We start from the raw sequence: 16,800 nt of genomic DNA, 5'->3' as shown, positions 1-16,800 counted from the left end.
CAGGCAACTCCAGAACCTGCATCTGGTTTTCCAGTGCAGACAAGTGTTCAAGCAAGGACCTTGACCCTCACGTGACTTGCCACTACAGAACAATAATGAGCCAAGGCTCGCAAAATGAAAAGGCTAGCATGATAACTAGCACCCCTTGCCCTGCTTAGAGAGACACGTGAGCTTGTTCCCAGCACCCCGACAGGAGGGTGTGAGCAGCCCTGGGAAGGGGCTGCCCCAAGCTGCCCCCGCTGGCTGTCCCGCTAGCTTGGGGTTGATGAAACTCCTCGCTATGCTGTGCAGGAGATGAGAGGCCACTCAGCTGGCAAGGTGCTGCTCTGCCAGCCAGCCCTGCTGGCAGCACACAGCACAGCCCAGCGCTCCCTCCTGCGCTCAGGAGAGCTGCAGAAACAGAAACCCAAAGGCTGTCTGCTCTTGCTGCCCACTACACAGCCAGGAGCGGCCTTTAGTCCCTTCTCAGAAGCTGACAACTGCTTCTTTTATGCTTTTCTTTCCCCAGCTACAGGGCAAGAGATAACACACTAAATAAAAAAAAAGAAAATTTAAAGGAACTTAAAAATTCATCACCACCTCACTTCATCTCCCCTAATTAAGATGTAACCTCCCCATTGCCAGTGGCCTCTTCTGTTCACCTGTAAAATGCTGCTCAGGTTGATTTTTTTCTATTAGACCTCATGGCTCAAGATGCTGAAAACTTTCGTGCCCCCTACGAGAATAAACAGTTGTGTTATGCCTATAATTTATGGTATTGCTTTGTCATGCATGTTTCCCTGTCTTGTGGAAGCTGGGATGGGCAGCGCCAGGTCTAGTCATCGACGGTGATGTTACGGAAGAGATAGGCCATGGACTCGCCGTTGTGGATTCGTCGGATGGCTTCAGAGAGAATCAAACTGATATCCACAGTCTTTATCTTGGGGCACTGCAGCTTCTGTACCTCGTGAGGAACCGTGTTGGTGACTACCACCTACAGAGTGCCAGAAAGAGACCATTAGTTGTGCTGTCGATGCGTTCACTCTCGCTGAACAGCTACACCAGATTAACTCCTGGAGTGGTGGCTGCTGGGAAAAATATCACAGTTTTCACTTTTTATGTTAGAAAAAAAAAAATTAAATAAGTGGTCTCCTCCATGTGACAGTTAATCTGTTGAGGGGACCAGAAAAACCAGCACTCTACAACAGCCACCTCCACACAGGCTGATGGGTCCATTTAGATCGCAGGATTCAACACATTTGCTCCTAAGGGTGAGGTTTGAAATCTTATCCTCTGAATGGACCCAACGGCCCGTGAGCAGCTGGCCAGAGGGACAGAGAGAAGATCTGTAGAGTGAGAAAGCAGTCACACACACCCAGCTGCCCTAAGGGAAGTGCCCAGGCAGGGATGACTAATACCTGTGCACTAGGAGAGAACATTCACAGAGAAGCAGATCTGATCTCAACGAGTATTAATCACACACGGTGGTTTGGGTTTTTCTTTTTTTTTAAATGAAGAACCAACTAACTGAAAGCATGTGATGAAACCAGTAATTTCAGAGGTGAGCTACGTGGCAGGGGAAGAACATCAGTTTGTGGGGTTTGGTGCCTTAAATCAACCCAGCCAGCAGAGCCAGCCCCTGCTCTGCAGTCCAGAAAGCAGCCGCACCTCATCGATGGAGGACTCCTCTATGAGACGGGGGGCATCTGCTGACAGGAGCCCGTGGGTAGCCATCACAAAAATCTTGTAGGCTCCACGCTCTTTCAGGATCTCTGCAGCAGCTACAAAGCTTTCCACATCATCGATGATGTCATCCTGAAAAAAAAACAGAAATAACATCAAAACCAGAAGTTTACCGTGCCTGCAGAGCAGTAATGGATCTGCAAGGTACTGCAGCTCAGGCACAGACAGCCAAAAAAATAAACCCTGGCTACTTCAGCTGCTGTTGAGATGCAAGGACAGCCACGTGCAGGACTTAAATCCGCAAATGTGACTTGCCTAATTTATGGACCCTTCTGCAGAACAGAAATTGTCTTGGAAACAAACTAATCCCTGCACATGCACACACACAAACAGTTTATCTTCAGCAGGGTGGGTTTTTTTCCTTGGTGATAGTAGCTGCATGTTGATGACAGACTGCAGCACGGCACAGCAAGTCTAAGAACCTCAGCAAGCTTTTTTAGTTGGTTGGGGTTGTGGGTTTGTTTTTGTTTTTTTTTTTATAAACACTTCAGGAGATTTCTCTACATGTCTTGGATTTGTTGAGTATTTGTAGACATCTGACATTTATAGATTCAAGGGAACAAGGAGATTTCAAGGCTTAAAGTGTAGAAGTACAAAGGTTTTTCAACAGAAAGCTGAAATAACCAAAGCCACCAGCAAAGCTGGAGAGAACAGTGGTAAATATCACGTTCCCATCCCTATATCAGCAGTCCCTCCCACCCCCAGGGGTAAAGCAGCTCAAGCAAAGATGCTGGGAGGAAACCACCCCCTGCATCACACTCATACCACAATGATGGCAATTCTTCCTCCGACGTCTCCAACCACAGTTATTGGCGGTTTCTCCTTGGCCATCATCACTAAAGAAGAAGAAACAAAAGCCCAGGTCAGTTAAGCCTCGAGCCAAACTGCAACAGCTCCACCTCAGCAGAAGCCCAGCCCTTGACTGCATCTGACACTGGTGCACAGGTACAGACGTGTGCTTTACCTTCTCCTGACACCCACCAAAGTGGGCAGTCACTGGTTTAACCACCATTTTTCCTCCTTAAATGAATAGCACTGCTGCAGAAAGACAGAACTCTTTCTGTGAGGACCTCAGAGACAAGAAGCTAATCCAAATATCTAACAGACCCTCATGCAAGGAGAAGCTAAAAAGCAGTGCCTGGTTTATAGGAAATGGCAGTGACCAGATGAACTCTAGGGTCCCTTCCAACCTAAGCCATTCTGTGATTCTATCATTCTTTGTGCTCCAGACCAGGGCTTAACAAGGGTGTCTTCCAGTTGGGAACAACAGATGAGCTCCTCTGAGAAACTCCTCTCAAAGGGCACAGGCTTTACAAGGTGCAACTTTTCACCTGTTGGGCTCACTAACTCATCTGAAAGACCTGAGACCTGTGCTGCAGCTTGCTTGATTTCTTTTATCACCAAACACACAATGCTCTTCCAGAAGGCGCAAGGACCTTAATAACATCTGCTCAGGCAATAAAATCTTAACAATGGAAAGAGCAGGACAAAATCTGGTTCAAACTCAGTTCTACAGGCTCTATGCAATCAGCAATTGGAAGCAAAAGGCTGCACTGATGAGCTGTGCTACCTGACACATGGTGAAGAGATGTACCAGGAGGTTCCACACCCTCCTGACCTGACTTTTGCACTGACAGGGCTCGTGCAAAATCTACGTGGCTTTATTCTCTAGCCCAAAAAACTTCCAGCAGCAGTATAAAAAAAGTCCCAGAGATACAAACTAGGATACACTGAGTGTCCAGATGCAACATAGTCTTCAGCCCCACGGTGAACAGCCATCAGCCTCTGGCACGGGCCAGGGCCTGGCTGTCCCCTTGCCAGCAGGTGCTGGGTTATGCAGTGAACGCAGGGTGAAAATGCCCAGCACAGGAAGGACACCGTGGTGGGCACCAGGTGATGATGGGGGCTGATCTAACCACCAAAGCAAAAAGGATCAGCCAGCATTCTGTAATGCTTAGCTGGCCCACCTGCTCCCCCCAGACATTATGCTCTCTGAGGAGCACAGCAAAGTGTCCTACCAAGGCACTTGGCACCCCTCCTCTCTGTAAGATCAGGACTCACCAGGATTCTGGCCACAGAGGCTTCTTGAGTGCTGAGGAGTTTTGGACACCCCAGACATCAAGAGTTTTCTCCTTTAAGATAACCTATTTCAATATAATACCCGAGCAGCACGAGAAAACAAGACATTGCCCATCAAACAGCCTGTCTGAACACTGATTTCTGCCCTCCTGGGTCAAAAAGGTCCTGCCTGAAGCTCCCCATCCTGCACAGAAGGCTGACCCAGCACTGCTCCCACAGCTGCCCCATGCCTGGGCATGCTCCAAGCAGGAGGGCAGCTGGCTGAGTCGGACCAAGGGATGTGATGGAAGCAATTACAAGGACCACAGCTCCAGAGATTCCTGTGCAGAGCTGTTCCTCAGACACACAACCTGCTCCACAGACTGGTTTTCTGTAAGCCTACCAAAACTGTATAAAATGTGTTCAACAGCTGTGTTTTGCCCAAAGTTACATTACTCCTTGCTGGGTTTTGCAGTTAAGTCACAGCTACCTTGGGCTTAAAAGTTAATTCTCTCTGGAGCACAGATTCCCCAGCCTCCTTTGCAGCATTATTTTTGAGTCTCCCATCAAATGCAAAGGCATGTCTAAATCCTGAAGGGAAAATGTTCTTATAAGAACAAAGAGTATTTGTAATAATATAACATTAAGCATCAGAAGAAATAAGCAGACTGTAATTTCAATTACAGGCACTTCCTACCTGCTTAGACTAGATATTAGTTTATTATCTGATTTGCACAGTAGCACAACTCCCAGGAGGTGTGAAATGCCAGCAGGATTACATCTGGCTGCCATCCCACCCTCTGTGTGCATCCCCAGATGAGGGCCACTTCTGCTTACAACAGTCAGGCTGGGGAAAACTCTAAGCAAATAGGGAACAGGAGCTGAAATTTGGCACTATTTTACTCACAAACACATGAAGGTTCAGCAAATCAGTATCCTTCTATTCCATAAAGGAAGTGGACACATTCCTTGCTACAGTTAAAGGCTAACAGGGCAGCTAGTAGCATTAGCAGCACTCCACATCTCTTTGGGTTTAAATGCTGTGTTTCAATTTTGCTTTATTTTTAAAGTATGGTAGGCAATGTGTCGACCTACCCGGATCCTAAAGAGATGTTCTCCCTTTTTCTTGTTCAATTTTCTCTGCAAAGAAAAGAAAAAAAAATTGCAAGCCAAAGATCTACCCACAACCAGATCAAACCTCAAGAGAACTTCTCTAACGTGAGGAGAGATTATGCAAGGGTTCCTGTGGCCAGTTTCTTTTTCTTCAAAACCTTTGGACATATCCAGATGTGCAAGTCAGAACTGCTCCAAGAAGGTGGCTTGAAAAATGATTTGAGTAATAAATAACATTTTCCTCTCAGACACAAAATCTATTTGTATGTAGACAAAAGAGGGCAACAGTAAGGCACAGCTGTGCTTCTGCTGGGTGTAACCCCTTGGACTATATACAAGTTTAGGTTAAAAGAGTGTGGTGTTTTTTTGGTTTTGTTTTTTTTCCTGGAGAGTCAGAAAAGATGCTTGTGATACCTGTAGCTTCTAGAGGGAGTAAAAAAAATAAAGAAAAGAGAAAAGAACCAAATCAACCACCATTTTTATAAAAAAAAAAAAAGTCAAAGAACACTGAGGGGTGGTTGGGAAATAAGTTCAGCAGCCAAACACTAACCTGCACTCTCATTCTGATGCAATATTCAAAGTACCAGGCATTAAAGGTGAGATTACCATCACCACCATGAAAAGAAAGCTTTTCTAGGTGCATAAACCTTGTGCTGCAATTCAGCAGTCAAAAATGGGTTAAGAAACATTAAACCAAACTCTGTTTGGAGCCCACAGTGTGTATTAAAGTGATAATAGCCCAGAAAAACAACGCTGCATTTCAAACAGAGTGCACAAGCAAAAGGCTGCTCAAGAATGAACTGTTCTGTGAAGAGATGGACCTTGAAGGGCAGATAACATCCCTGTGGGAACAGACCGACAGTCAGCTCCAGCTTTTTCACCCAAACTCCTCCTCCTCCACAGCAGTCTGCTGGGCTCTGGGCTTGTCGCAGAGCATTAGCTGCCTGTATGAAGTACTGAATTTCAAAGCCACTGAAATGATTTAACAGATGGTGCTCTGCTCCTCTTCTCCAGGACTAGAGTCCATACACATTTGTTAAAGCAGAGCCCTGAGCCAGCTGCAAGCTTTGAGACACAGAGAATAACCTCAGAGTGATATCCTGGCTCCAAGGCTCCAGTTTCTGGGGTTTGAGGGACCTGAGCTGTTGCTGCTGCTTTAGCCAAGCACCTCGAACAAGTGGAATTGGAAGTACCTTTGACATTTTCCCATTACACATGCTACCAAATCAGAGTACCAAATCAGGCTACGCTCTCAGGACAGTAAATAAACCATTACACTGCATAGTGCTCGTTAATTAAAGGCCCATGGTCTCCACTAGAACAGGGAGAAGAGGTGCATGCCAGGATGCAGGAGCCCAGCCAGCTCACTAGGAAGCCCAGGAAGAATGGCATAAAGCACAGGTCAGTGCTGTGGGGCTCTGGGGCTGCTCTCACGTGGGTTTTACCTCTCTTCTGGCTGTAACAGCTGCTGGGGACCCTCAGCTTCAGAGTCTGGAGTGGGAGGACAGGATGCTCTGCACCAATCTGGCTGTAGCCCAGAGCAGGATGCTCCATGGTTAGTCCCAGCCACCCTCTAGGAGCATCCCCAACTTCTAATTGCCCAGAGCCGGGTCTGTGGGACCTGAGCCAGGCAGACCTGGAGAGCAGCTTTGTTTTGGCAGCCAGAGGTTTTTCTGGCCATTTTTGGGGTAAGGAAGCACAGAGCTCTGGGCAAGTAGCACCTTCACAAACAGCAGCACAGGGACGTAGCTGAATCCTGCTTCACTCTGCTGCTGCCTGGCCTCCCAGCACCAGGAGTGCTGGCGATGTGCACACAGCAGGAAGAGCTGATCGAGGGTTCTGTCTGACGTGGGAAGACACTTCAGCAGAGGGTAAGTGCAGACACCCTAACCCCGGCTGCATTTTCACCTCTGGCCGGCAGGATGTCACCTCCCCACGGCAGAGGCTGCACCACAGCCAGGATGCACTAGCAGCTGACAGCCTGCTTTAGACAGGTTCTACCTGGGCGTTCTGCACCTCCTGTAACAGAGCCCAGCTCACTCCAAAACACATTATCTATCAGATAAGAAAACTGGAGAGAAAAAGCAGCTTTCTGCTGAGAGTTTTGGACAACTTTGCCCCATATTCCACCACACATCTTGCAAACAAGCAGCTACCAAGCCACAGCTAGACTGCTTTACGTTTGTGCTTTAGGCATGCAGGAATGTAAGGTCATCAGTCAAGTGCCAAGTTTCTGCAGGAGATAAAATAAGAAAGTGGTGACACACAACAAATTAGTTTGTGTTTGGATAGCTGAAGACTGAAAATTTCCCACTGGAATCATAACTAAACTGGGCAAGGGTATGTTTCTGTATGAGCTACCATTTAAAAAGCTCCCCAGCAGCACATGCTCCCACAGCTGAGCTTCCTTAAAGTGCTATGGCTGGAAATAAAATACATCAATACCCAGGTAGTAGACAAATGTCAGCTGGTGATATTTTGGAGGACAGCATCCTCTTCAGAGTAGGAAGGCAAGGCATATGCCAAGAGTAACCACACAAACTGTTTTGCTGGAAGGGTGTGGAAAAAAAACCACCAGGAGAAGGGCAATCAAAATTAGGTCCCAAACTTCATTGTCAAATCTCACCTGTCCCCCAAGGCCCAAGCAGAGTTTCACCAGCAACACAAGCAGTGTTTAATTGCATTATAGTAAGCGATGACTGAGGTAATGTAGAATGCCTGCAGTCTTATCTGCCTCCCCTCCACAACCTGCCCAGAAACTGGTTGGATGTTCTCCCTGAACTTCAAAGGGTGAGAGGAGACACTTATCAGCAGCCCTCGCCACTGTTGGGGTAACTGAGCTTGGCTGCACCGTGGGCAGCTCCTTTCCCACGGCTACTGTGCAGCCATTTCACTGCACTCCATTTCCCTCCTACCACCCTCTACCCACAAAGCTAAGATCCTCCCAAGAGGGAGCTGGATTTTGATTGTACTGCTGTTACTTCCCTGCTGTTCTTGCAGGAATATAAGCAATCCTAAGAGGATGGCATTTCCCAGAACACAGGTTTCCTCCTTTCTCCTTTGCTGCTTTTTCCCCTGTGCTCTCAAATCAGCAGCTTATCAATCGATGGCAAGAGCCCAGGAATAAGTTCAGCACTGCTCTCAGAGAACCTATTCACCCTAGTCACACAAAGCACAAAACAGACACTGGAACATAATCACCTGGCTGCCAAGACAAAGATCATTTCCAGCAGTAACACTGCCTGCAGCAGAAGGGGCAGACAAGGGCAGCCCTCCCCTCCACAGCAGGCACAGCAGCCTGTCTCAGTAGCTGTTCCCATGCTAGTTACACTTCTACATTTCTGTTTCATTAGCTCCACGAGTTTTGTTGCTGAGCACTGTAGAAGCATCACCTTTATCAGAGGTGGGTCACTGGCGCTGCCGAGTAGGCACAGCCAAGGAGAACAACACTGATGCTCTGCAGGGGCAGAAAGTTCAGTAAAAACCTTCCTCTGTTACCTTCTACAACGAAGATCAACCAGTGGAATGTTTCTCGTGGAAAGGTCCAACTGCCATTAGGTTGGTTATACCTACACAGCTAAACCAACACCAATTTCCCACAAAGGTCTTCCTTTTGTTCCCCCCAGGAGGTAAGCAGAGAAGCTTCATCTTACCCGGCAGCTCCAGCCCCGGGTGCACAGTCGCGTTCTTGACCGTGGGAGGGGAGTGCCGTCCATCATCCATGTCCTGCTCCGTGCACTGAGCCTCGCCGTGGATCACTGCCAGCCCCAGCCGCAGCCTCTCGGCGTAAGACTGAGCCCTGCAGGACAACCACAGCACGTCAGGAGGGGGCTGGGCTGATGCAGCTTCCCAGCCCAGTGCAGCAGGCCTCTCCCAGACCCGACAGGGCGAGCAAAGGCTGCGCCTCTGTGGCTGCTTCCCAGGAAAAACTTCACTGGAAGCGACTTTTCACTTCTCCTTAATACCCCAAAGCCTCCTCTGCCTCTTGGCCCCACCACAGGGGCCTCCTGAGATGGTCAGACACTGCTGAAAACTCATGCAGCAAGTCCAATCCTGGCCCCAGGTGAAGCACCCAGCTCTGCAGCAGCAGAGACCTCCAGAGCCAACTCCCACAGGGTCGGGATGCCAAAGTTCAGCTATCTGCACCACTCCAGACATCCATCCCACTTCCAGCCACACAAAACTTACAGATCAGATTGCTGATCCACCTGTCACCCCTCCCATGTTTTCCCTAGTGTGTCCCATCAGCCCAGATCTTTTCCCAGTTGCTTTTAACCAGCTAGTAAAGCATCCATTTACCTTTTAGCTGCATCAGGAGATTTGGCTACAATAACTGCGTTTCTGTAATCTGGAATCTGGATGTGATAAAAAGTTATTTAAGTGAAAACCTTCTTGTCAGAAAGTAGCTGATTTGATACATGGCTAAATAATTGTACCCACTCTCCTTCCCCAGACCTCAATCTTCATTCTGTGGCAAGAAACTCCAGAGGTAATCACACTTGTTTTCAACACCAGTATTTATGTATTCTGCCCCAGATGTGACACAAGTGGCTTAAGTACAGGCAATGCTGCAGGTCCTGCTCCATGCCTGCCTCCAGCCCTGTGCCCCCTGCCCTGCTAGTGCCAAGTCGTGGCCTGCCTGTGGAGCTGACAGCACCAGGAAGGATAGGGAAGGTGTGGTGATGGGTCCTGGGGCCAGAGATACCAAGCCCTGGCTCTTGCCAGCACATGGAGCCCCAGTACCCATGCAGAACAGGCACTGGCCTTATGTTCTCCACGGGAGAAGGTGGGAATGTTCACTGTGCCTAACCTACCCCACATGGACCAGCTGCAGATACTTCTGTCTGCAAGGGAAGGCCCCAACCCTGCTCTCCCCATTTGGGGAAGGGTGTGGAAAAAAAACCACGCACGCCTTCCTCTCATCATCTGGGCACAAATCATCAACTTGGGCACAGGGAAAGGAAAACCTCTGAGCCCTGCCCCCAGCCCTGCTGTACTCAGCATTCCAACGCTCAGCCCAAGACAAAGTCTGTCAATAATTCAGAGCAGTCAGACATCCCTGCAGAAAAAAGGGCAAAGGGAGACACTTTAACAGGATTTAAAGGGTGATTAGAGGCAGGAGCAGAAATAGCATCTCTCAAACAGGCTAACTCTATCGAGAGCCAGCTCATCTTCTGCTTGTGGTCAGGGTACAACCACACAAGGTAACATCTTCCCGCTTTCCTAAGAAACATTGAACAGGTTTCCCTGTTTCCCCTCTGAAAGAATTCACTAACAGAAGGATGATCTAGCCTGACAACACCACCTCTGTGTAAGCACAGCCTAATGCTGCTGTCAGACTAAGATGAGTTAAGACATGATGAGATATAGATATATACAGAACTAGAGTAACCTCACTTCTTCCTGTATATACTGAAGCAAAAAAGGGGATGCTCTCAAGTTGTCTACTGGGAAGCTGAAGAAGCCTTGGATTTCCTTCTGATGAAGGTCCATAGTGATAATGTGTGTTAAACCTACAGGAAACAAAAATAAGAATTCCTTGAGACAACTCTCCAATGGCTGGCGTTTCTTGAATCTCTCCATTTTCCAGACTATTTTAGCTATTACTCAGACTATTATGCCATGTGATAAAATGAGCATAAACAGGTTAATGTGAAAAGTCCCAAAGCCATAATGGGGAGCAGCACTCTGACACTGTACTGCAATATGACACTTCTAGGCAGACTCCCCATGCACGAGTTACAACGAAATAAAATGAAGCTGAAGAAAATTAATTCCCCCAAAGTGGCTCAAGGGCTCGGCAGCACATCCCCACATTGAAGGGGAGAAGAACAGAAGGACAGAGGCACTTGGGGGTGCCCAGCAGCACCCGAGCCTGCCACGCTGCTCCTCCCTGTGACACTCACCTGCCTTGGCGAGCATGGAAGCCAGCAGCTTGCAGACTATGGAGCCCCTCTTCCTCATTTTGCTCTGTTTGCTGTAGGGGAAGTAAGGGATGACCCCAATGATGTTCCTGGCGCAGGATGTCTTCAGTGCATAGGCCATTATCAGCAGCTCCATGACAGCAGTATTCACATCTCTAGGAGATTTGAAAACCCATCTAAATATTAGTAGGTGTTTTTCCAATGCAACTCCTTGTTCCTTTTAGAACCACAACTCTCCCCACCAAAATTCCAGACAAGCAGTGCCTCACCGTGTGCTCACATGCACAAGACCCAGACTGTAACTGTCAAGATCCTTCCCTCACAGCACAGCACGTTACAATCACCTGATGTGCGTACAGGACACGACTCCAGCACGAAGAGCTCTGCACCAGCATTTGCTTTTGTACTCTGACATGAGGTGTGTGATGATTTCCTTCCATCATCACAACAACAATGTCACTTCAGAGTGTTTTGAAAGAAAACAGTCTTTTAAAGAAGCAGCAGACGTGCAGCCAACACAATTTCATCCATGCTGGATTTATTACCATATTTTTATTTTTGATAATGTAAGACAGGTTGTTTTTCCTGCCCTAAGAAACTGTGCATTCTGGAGCAGTACAAAGTCCAGGCACACCACTCTGGTGGAGGCCAGCATCTCCACACTGTCCCTTTGGTGGAGATCAGCACCTCCATGATATCTAGCTTATCCAGAGATGGGAGGAACCACAGCACAGACTGTTCCTTGAAAGAACCAAATGCAACACAGACAGGATATGTCTGCAGATCACAGGACAGAATATGTGTAAAACCTCATTTTCAGTTAGCTTCACTCTGCTGACTGGTGTGGCCGAGCAGGAGGGTATCAATCTGCATTGTCATTTATTTTGGGAAGGGGAAAAAAAAGCCAAGCCCTTTGATTTCCTTAAAGCCAACACTAAGAGACACTCTGTGCATCACAAACTGGCTCGAGAGCATTTGGGAACTGAAGAACACACACACTGCAGAGAAGATGGACGCACAGACAACCCTCCTACAGTGCAGACACCCCTCCTCTGGGGTTTTCAGGATGGACAGCCTCAGAGGACACACCACTTCCCCAGGAGGGCAACGCTGGTGATGGCTCAGCCATGCAGCCCACGGTGACAGAGCAGGCACTGACCCGGCCAGCCTTCCACACAGCAGCAGAGGAATAAACACCACACAGCAGCTTAAAGCCCTGTGGAGATTTTTGGACATTACCCAGACATTGCTGGAGGACCAATTTCCTCCTGCCCACCAGGGCTGGCTTCCCCAGGAGCTCGGAGCCTTTTCTGAGCCTCCGTCTGTGTGACCAGGACAAACCTCAAACAATTTCCATTTCTCCATCTCTCTCCTTTCCTTCGGACACTAAACTCCACTTGTGCCTCTTCATTTGTGAGGGCTCTGGGTCTCTGCTCTCCACTGGCCCCGCCAGCCCTCGCGCACAATGCCGCAGACACACAGGAAAGCTTTGTTAGCTCAGAAGCATCCAGCCAAGAATTACATAAAACATAACCCCCTGCCACGTAGGACAACGAGCAAACAAAGAACTGTTTCTTCCCTTTGGTGTTTTAGCTGTGCCAGCGGAGCCACGGGAGGAGAAAAAGATGCTACTATCAGGGTTGTATAAAAACAAAGCAGTCAAGTTTAAGCGTGTTTAAAGTTCATCCCAGAAATTAGATATCTTCCATTGTTATTTTTCAATTTATTCTTTAAAAAATATACATATATATTCACATGGAAAGCAGATAGAGACAAAACTGCTCCTAGGAGAAAGGGTTTCCACTGATTTCAAAAGGCACCCGCAGTCCCAGTGCTGCTGTGGAACACTAGTAGCTGTATCGATGGAGCAATGACTTGAGGAGCAGCACCTCACTCAGTATTCAAGGATCCCATGCCAGCCTCTAGGATACTCCTGCAGCCCAGCTGGCACATGCACCACGCAGAGGTGAATGTGATTGTCCCTCTGGCAGGGCCCAGAGTGGGCTGAGGGGTGAGGAGAACCCTCCTGGATGCTTCGTGCTGATCCAGCCACCACAATGATCCACTCCTGTGTGAGGGGCACTGACCCCACCAAGGGCTCAGCTCAGAGAGGAGTCTAATTGATGGAAACATCATCTGTGGGGAACCCCAGCCACAGCATCTCTAGAAGGGGTACCTAGGAGAGCACCCCGGTCTCCTCATTGCCCTCCCTGCCTCCTGCTTTGAGGTCACACTCGCAGTTACTGCTGGAAAGCCTGAGCCAAGACCACACACAGCAGCTGTCAGCTCATTACCAGCACACTTAGAGCCAGCTCAGCTACACCCTACACCCTTCTCACCACCCACCCCTCTCCAGCAGCCTGGAGCCTCCCTCACTGCTCCCCATCCCTGGAGATTCCTCTTCTCAGGGCTCATGTGAAGCTGCTAATGGACTCTGCACCAACACTCAGCCCTAAAAGGCTCCTTTCACCTTTAGTTTATCACTAAACAACCAACTCCTAATTTTTTCCCCATAGTAAACATGAGCTATTTGGTTTTGCCTCATATGAATGCCTTTCCACACCAATGGCCTTGGATGATACCTGTCCTTGGAATTTTTAGTTCTGCTATATGTTTTTTGGACAGGGAGCTTGTATCAAATAGTTAGGTCTCTTTCTCTGTTCATCTAAGATGCAGACTGTGAATTCACACTGTAGCATAACAAGGTTGTTTCCCTTTCTACTCCTTTCCTACTAAGTCCTAATATTTTGTTCACTCTCAAACAGCTACCAAGTGCTAAAATCCTATTCTTAGTGTATTCAACAGTTGTTTTAACTCCACTCAAAAGGTCCCTGAAACCCACTGCAAGACTGGGATGTCCTTGAACCTGTCCTCTCAAGTAATGCAGCAAGACACAGCTGCACTTTAGGAATAAAAGGTGACCTTGCTGCACAACAGTGGCTCCTTACCTGGAGGACCTGGAATATTTTGGCTAAAAAGGATCCATTTCTTGGACCACAATCATTGAATTCAGTTTATGGGAAAAAAATGGGGATCAACAAGTTAAAAGCAGGGGAGATTTTCCATTTCCCAAAACTATTGCTGTCCCTAAAGCTCCAAGCTATCTCCCTCTGAAAAACTTACCTCTTTCATGTTTACACAGCTCTCAGTTACAAGTTATGCCAGAGAACTCTCTCACAAGGGACAGAAGAGTGGCACTATTCACCCAAAACACAATCCTGCATCAGCAGATTTTCATCTTCTGAAGATTTAGTTGCTCCCTCAGGGAAAAAACACTTGGAGCATCTCTCTGGAGAGACATGAGCTCTAGGAAAATGTCTCACCCTGCAAGAACTCCAGAGGGGAGCAAGCTGATCTTGTAGTCCTGCTGATTTCTTTGACAACAGGCCAAGCACTACAAAGAAACAAACCTGAATTCTCACTGGGCTCTATTTCTTTGGCAAGCAAGAAAAAAAATGTTTCAGGGGTAATTCTGCTACCTGCTTGAGCTCTGGTACTTATTAGTTCTTGTGATCTGGAAAATCTGAGAATTTGGTAGCCTGGAAAAAAAAACCTACCAGAGCAGGAGTATCCTTGTTTTGATAACTGTGCAAAAGGCACCCTATCAATACCTCAGCTCTGCAAACAGCACCTCCCTTACTCAGCTGGTCATTTTACACTTATCACTTGTACATCAGCTCCCTTTCCACCATGCCAGTGCTATCGTGTTACACTCTTCCTCAGCCAGCAAGCAGCAAGTTCCTGGGGTTAGCGGCTGTTTTTCTAGTCTCTGGGTTACTTTCAGCACTTCTTTCCCCTCCTACTCCAAAGCTAGAACAGCTCAAAATTAAACCCCAAAAAGGTCCACTTAAGAAAAGGCATCGTTAACACCATTAAAAAGTACAGGAGTGCATGGAGGGAAGCTACAGGCTTCCACCTGAGCTCTGTTCCACTCCACTACAGCAACAGGGGAAGAGTCCTCCAGCCAGTAAGGAAAGCTATAGCTGCTGGTTTTTTGTTACTGGCTTAGCTGCTTGGAAATTGGAGGAAATTCCACATCCTGAGATGGAAATACCAGTCTGAAATAACCACAGCCAGGCAACAGCAACACACAAGGACGTTTTGCCTGAAGCCACCACTCAGACTTGCTCTTGCCTCAAGTGACACACTTAAGCTATTTGACAGGAAGCTTCGTTTGCAGTGGCACAAATGTTCCTCGGGGAATTTTAACAGCTTAACACTCTGTGGTGTCTTAAATGTAAGTCAAAGCAATGACAACACTGGAAAGAGATGGGTTATCGTGCTGGCTAACAGCGAGCAAACCTCCTGAACAACCTGCTGGAACAGAAATTCCAAGTGGATCACAGCTGTAGCACAGCCCCGAGCCCTTACCTGGGGATAGTCTGTATGATGAAGATATCCTGTCCCCGGACGGATTCTTTTATTTCAACTCTAGTTTCTGAAGAAGATTGAGAACACAGTCAGTTTTGTTTTCAAACATCAGATTTCCAGTGATAACACAGCATGTTTTAGCAGCAGCTCTGCCCACTGGCCAGGGCAGGAGGACTTGCTCCTTCGCCCTTCCTGCACATCCACCCACTGCACACAGGCAGCTGAGCCAAGGAATTGTCCAAGGGCTGCTCCTGGGAAATCAAGAGCTGGCAGGACATACCAGTGAGTAGTTGTATTTACAAGGCAAAACCAGGCTGAATAGCTGTTTTACATGTAGAAGATAATTCCTTCACCCTCACTGCAAGATCCTTTGCACTTGCCCCAGCTGAGCCCTGAAAGCTGTCAATGCCACATTGATCGGTGAACAATGAACCACTCAGAGCAGGACAACCTTTAGGACTTACCAAGAACTTAACTCAGCTCTTTCATAGCTCACCCTGGGGTCAGCTCCTGAGAGGCTGGATAGCCCAAGGCAACACCAGCAGCACAACGTTCAGAGGAAGAACTCCCCAGTTTCACTAGTAAGGTCAAGACTTTTCAACACTGACAGGAGCTGGAAACTCTGGGCTCTGCTGAACACAATTCATACTGTCCTGGACTCAACTGCAAGAGCTGAGCCCTGAAGCAGCTCTGCAAAGCCAAAGCAATGACAGCAGGTTTCCTGAGGTGCCTGTCTCTGCTACTCATTTCCCACACAGCTGTGAACTAGGGGGCAGTGATAAGCTAAAGGAGAAACATCTATCCAGCTACCAAACTCCAGGTCTGATTGCTGGGCACTGGCAGTACCCTTAAGGGACTCTGCTTAAAGCAGACTGACTAGCTGTGCAGTGACCAGGAATGACTTCAGACCTTGCAGCAAGAGACCTGATTTAAAACTAGCCCCAAAGGGCTGCGAGCTCTCACTAGCATGAGCACAACAGCCAACCCAGCTGGAGCCACAGGACTCAAGGAAGAAGGGGGTAATGTAAGTTTGCACAGCAGGCACTTAAAACACAGGCCATTACTTTTAAACCTGGGAGATGTTTTGCTAAGCACAAGACCATGTAAGACTGTAGCAGCTAACACCCAAGATAAGACTGTCCTTTAGAGGAGAGTTAGGTGATGGACAAACAACAGGGGACAACAAGGAACATATTTAATTGCTTCATCCAAGGTCAGAGACGGAGATTTTGCACTGCCAGGAGCAGCAGTAACATCACAGCTGAACCACTGCACTTATTGGACAGGTCTGGCCAATACCAGTGCTACCCAGTACGTCTAAGAATACCTCAGAACAGTTGCAAATAGATTTCTCTCACCTCCATTGGTTTCCTGGTACACCACAGATTTCCCCAGCTCAGCACCGAGACGCCTGAAAAGGAAAAAAAAAAAAAAGGAAATTAAAAATGGAGAAACCCAAAAGTACACGATCCAAAGCAGAGATTAGACAAAACATTAAACATCAACAAAACACAGCGCTGCCTAACAGGGAGTCGAGTGTGCTGGCCAGGCTGCAGCACCACACATCTCCCACCTCCCCCTTCCCTCCCACGTCCCCGGGACACGCTGTCCT

At 47.9% G+C, this 16,800-nt stretch overlaps 1 protein-coding gene across 1 annotated transcript in view; it reads right to left on the bottom strand.

Moving 5' to 3' along the window:
* Window positions 1-493: 493 nt before the first annotated feature.
* PRPSAP1 (phosphoribosyl pyrophosphate synthetase-associated protein 1) overlaps window positions 494-16,800 on the bottom strand; it is a 24,171-nt gene continuing 7,864 nt past the window's right edge. Inside the window, exons 2-10 of the mRNA XM_008939294.1 lie at window positions 16,547-16,599; window positions 15,189-15,255; window positions 10,800-10,972; window positions 10,291-10,406; window positions 9,193-9,248; window positions 8,547-8,692; window positions 2,488-2,558; window positions 1,648-1,794; window positions 494-973 (exon numbers count right to left, since the gene is read on the bottom strand). Coding sequence (XP_008937542.1) covers window positions 815-973; window positions 1,648-1,794; window positions 2,488-2,558; window positions 8,547-8,692; window positions 9,193-9,248; window positions 10,291-10,406; window positions 10,800-10,972; window positions 15,189-15,255; window positions 16,547-16,599 — 988 coding nt within the window. The 3' untranslated portion in view covers window positions 494-814. The remainder of the gene's footprint in view (window positions 974-1,647; window positions 1,795-2,487; window positions 2,559-8,546; window positions 8,693-9,192; window positions 9,249-10,290; window positions 10,407-10,799; window positions 10,973-15,188; window positions 15,256-16,546; window positions 16,600-16,800) is intronic.

The sequence above is a fragment of the Merops nubicus genome, unplaced genomic scaffold (assembly GCF_000691845.1).
Source record: "Merops nubicus isolate BGI_N331 unplaced genomic scaffold, ASM69184v1 scaffold44490, whole genome shotgun sequence".
Lineage (NCBI taxonomy): Eukaryota > Metazoa > Chordata > Aves > Coraciiformes > Meropidae > Merops > Merops nubicus.
This window is presented reverse-complemented; position numbering and strand designations above follow the sequence as displayed.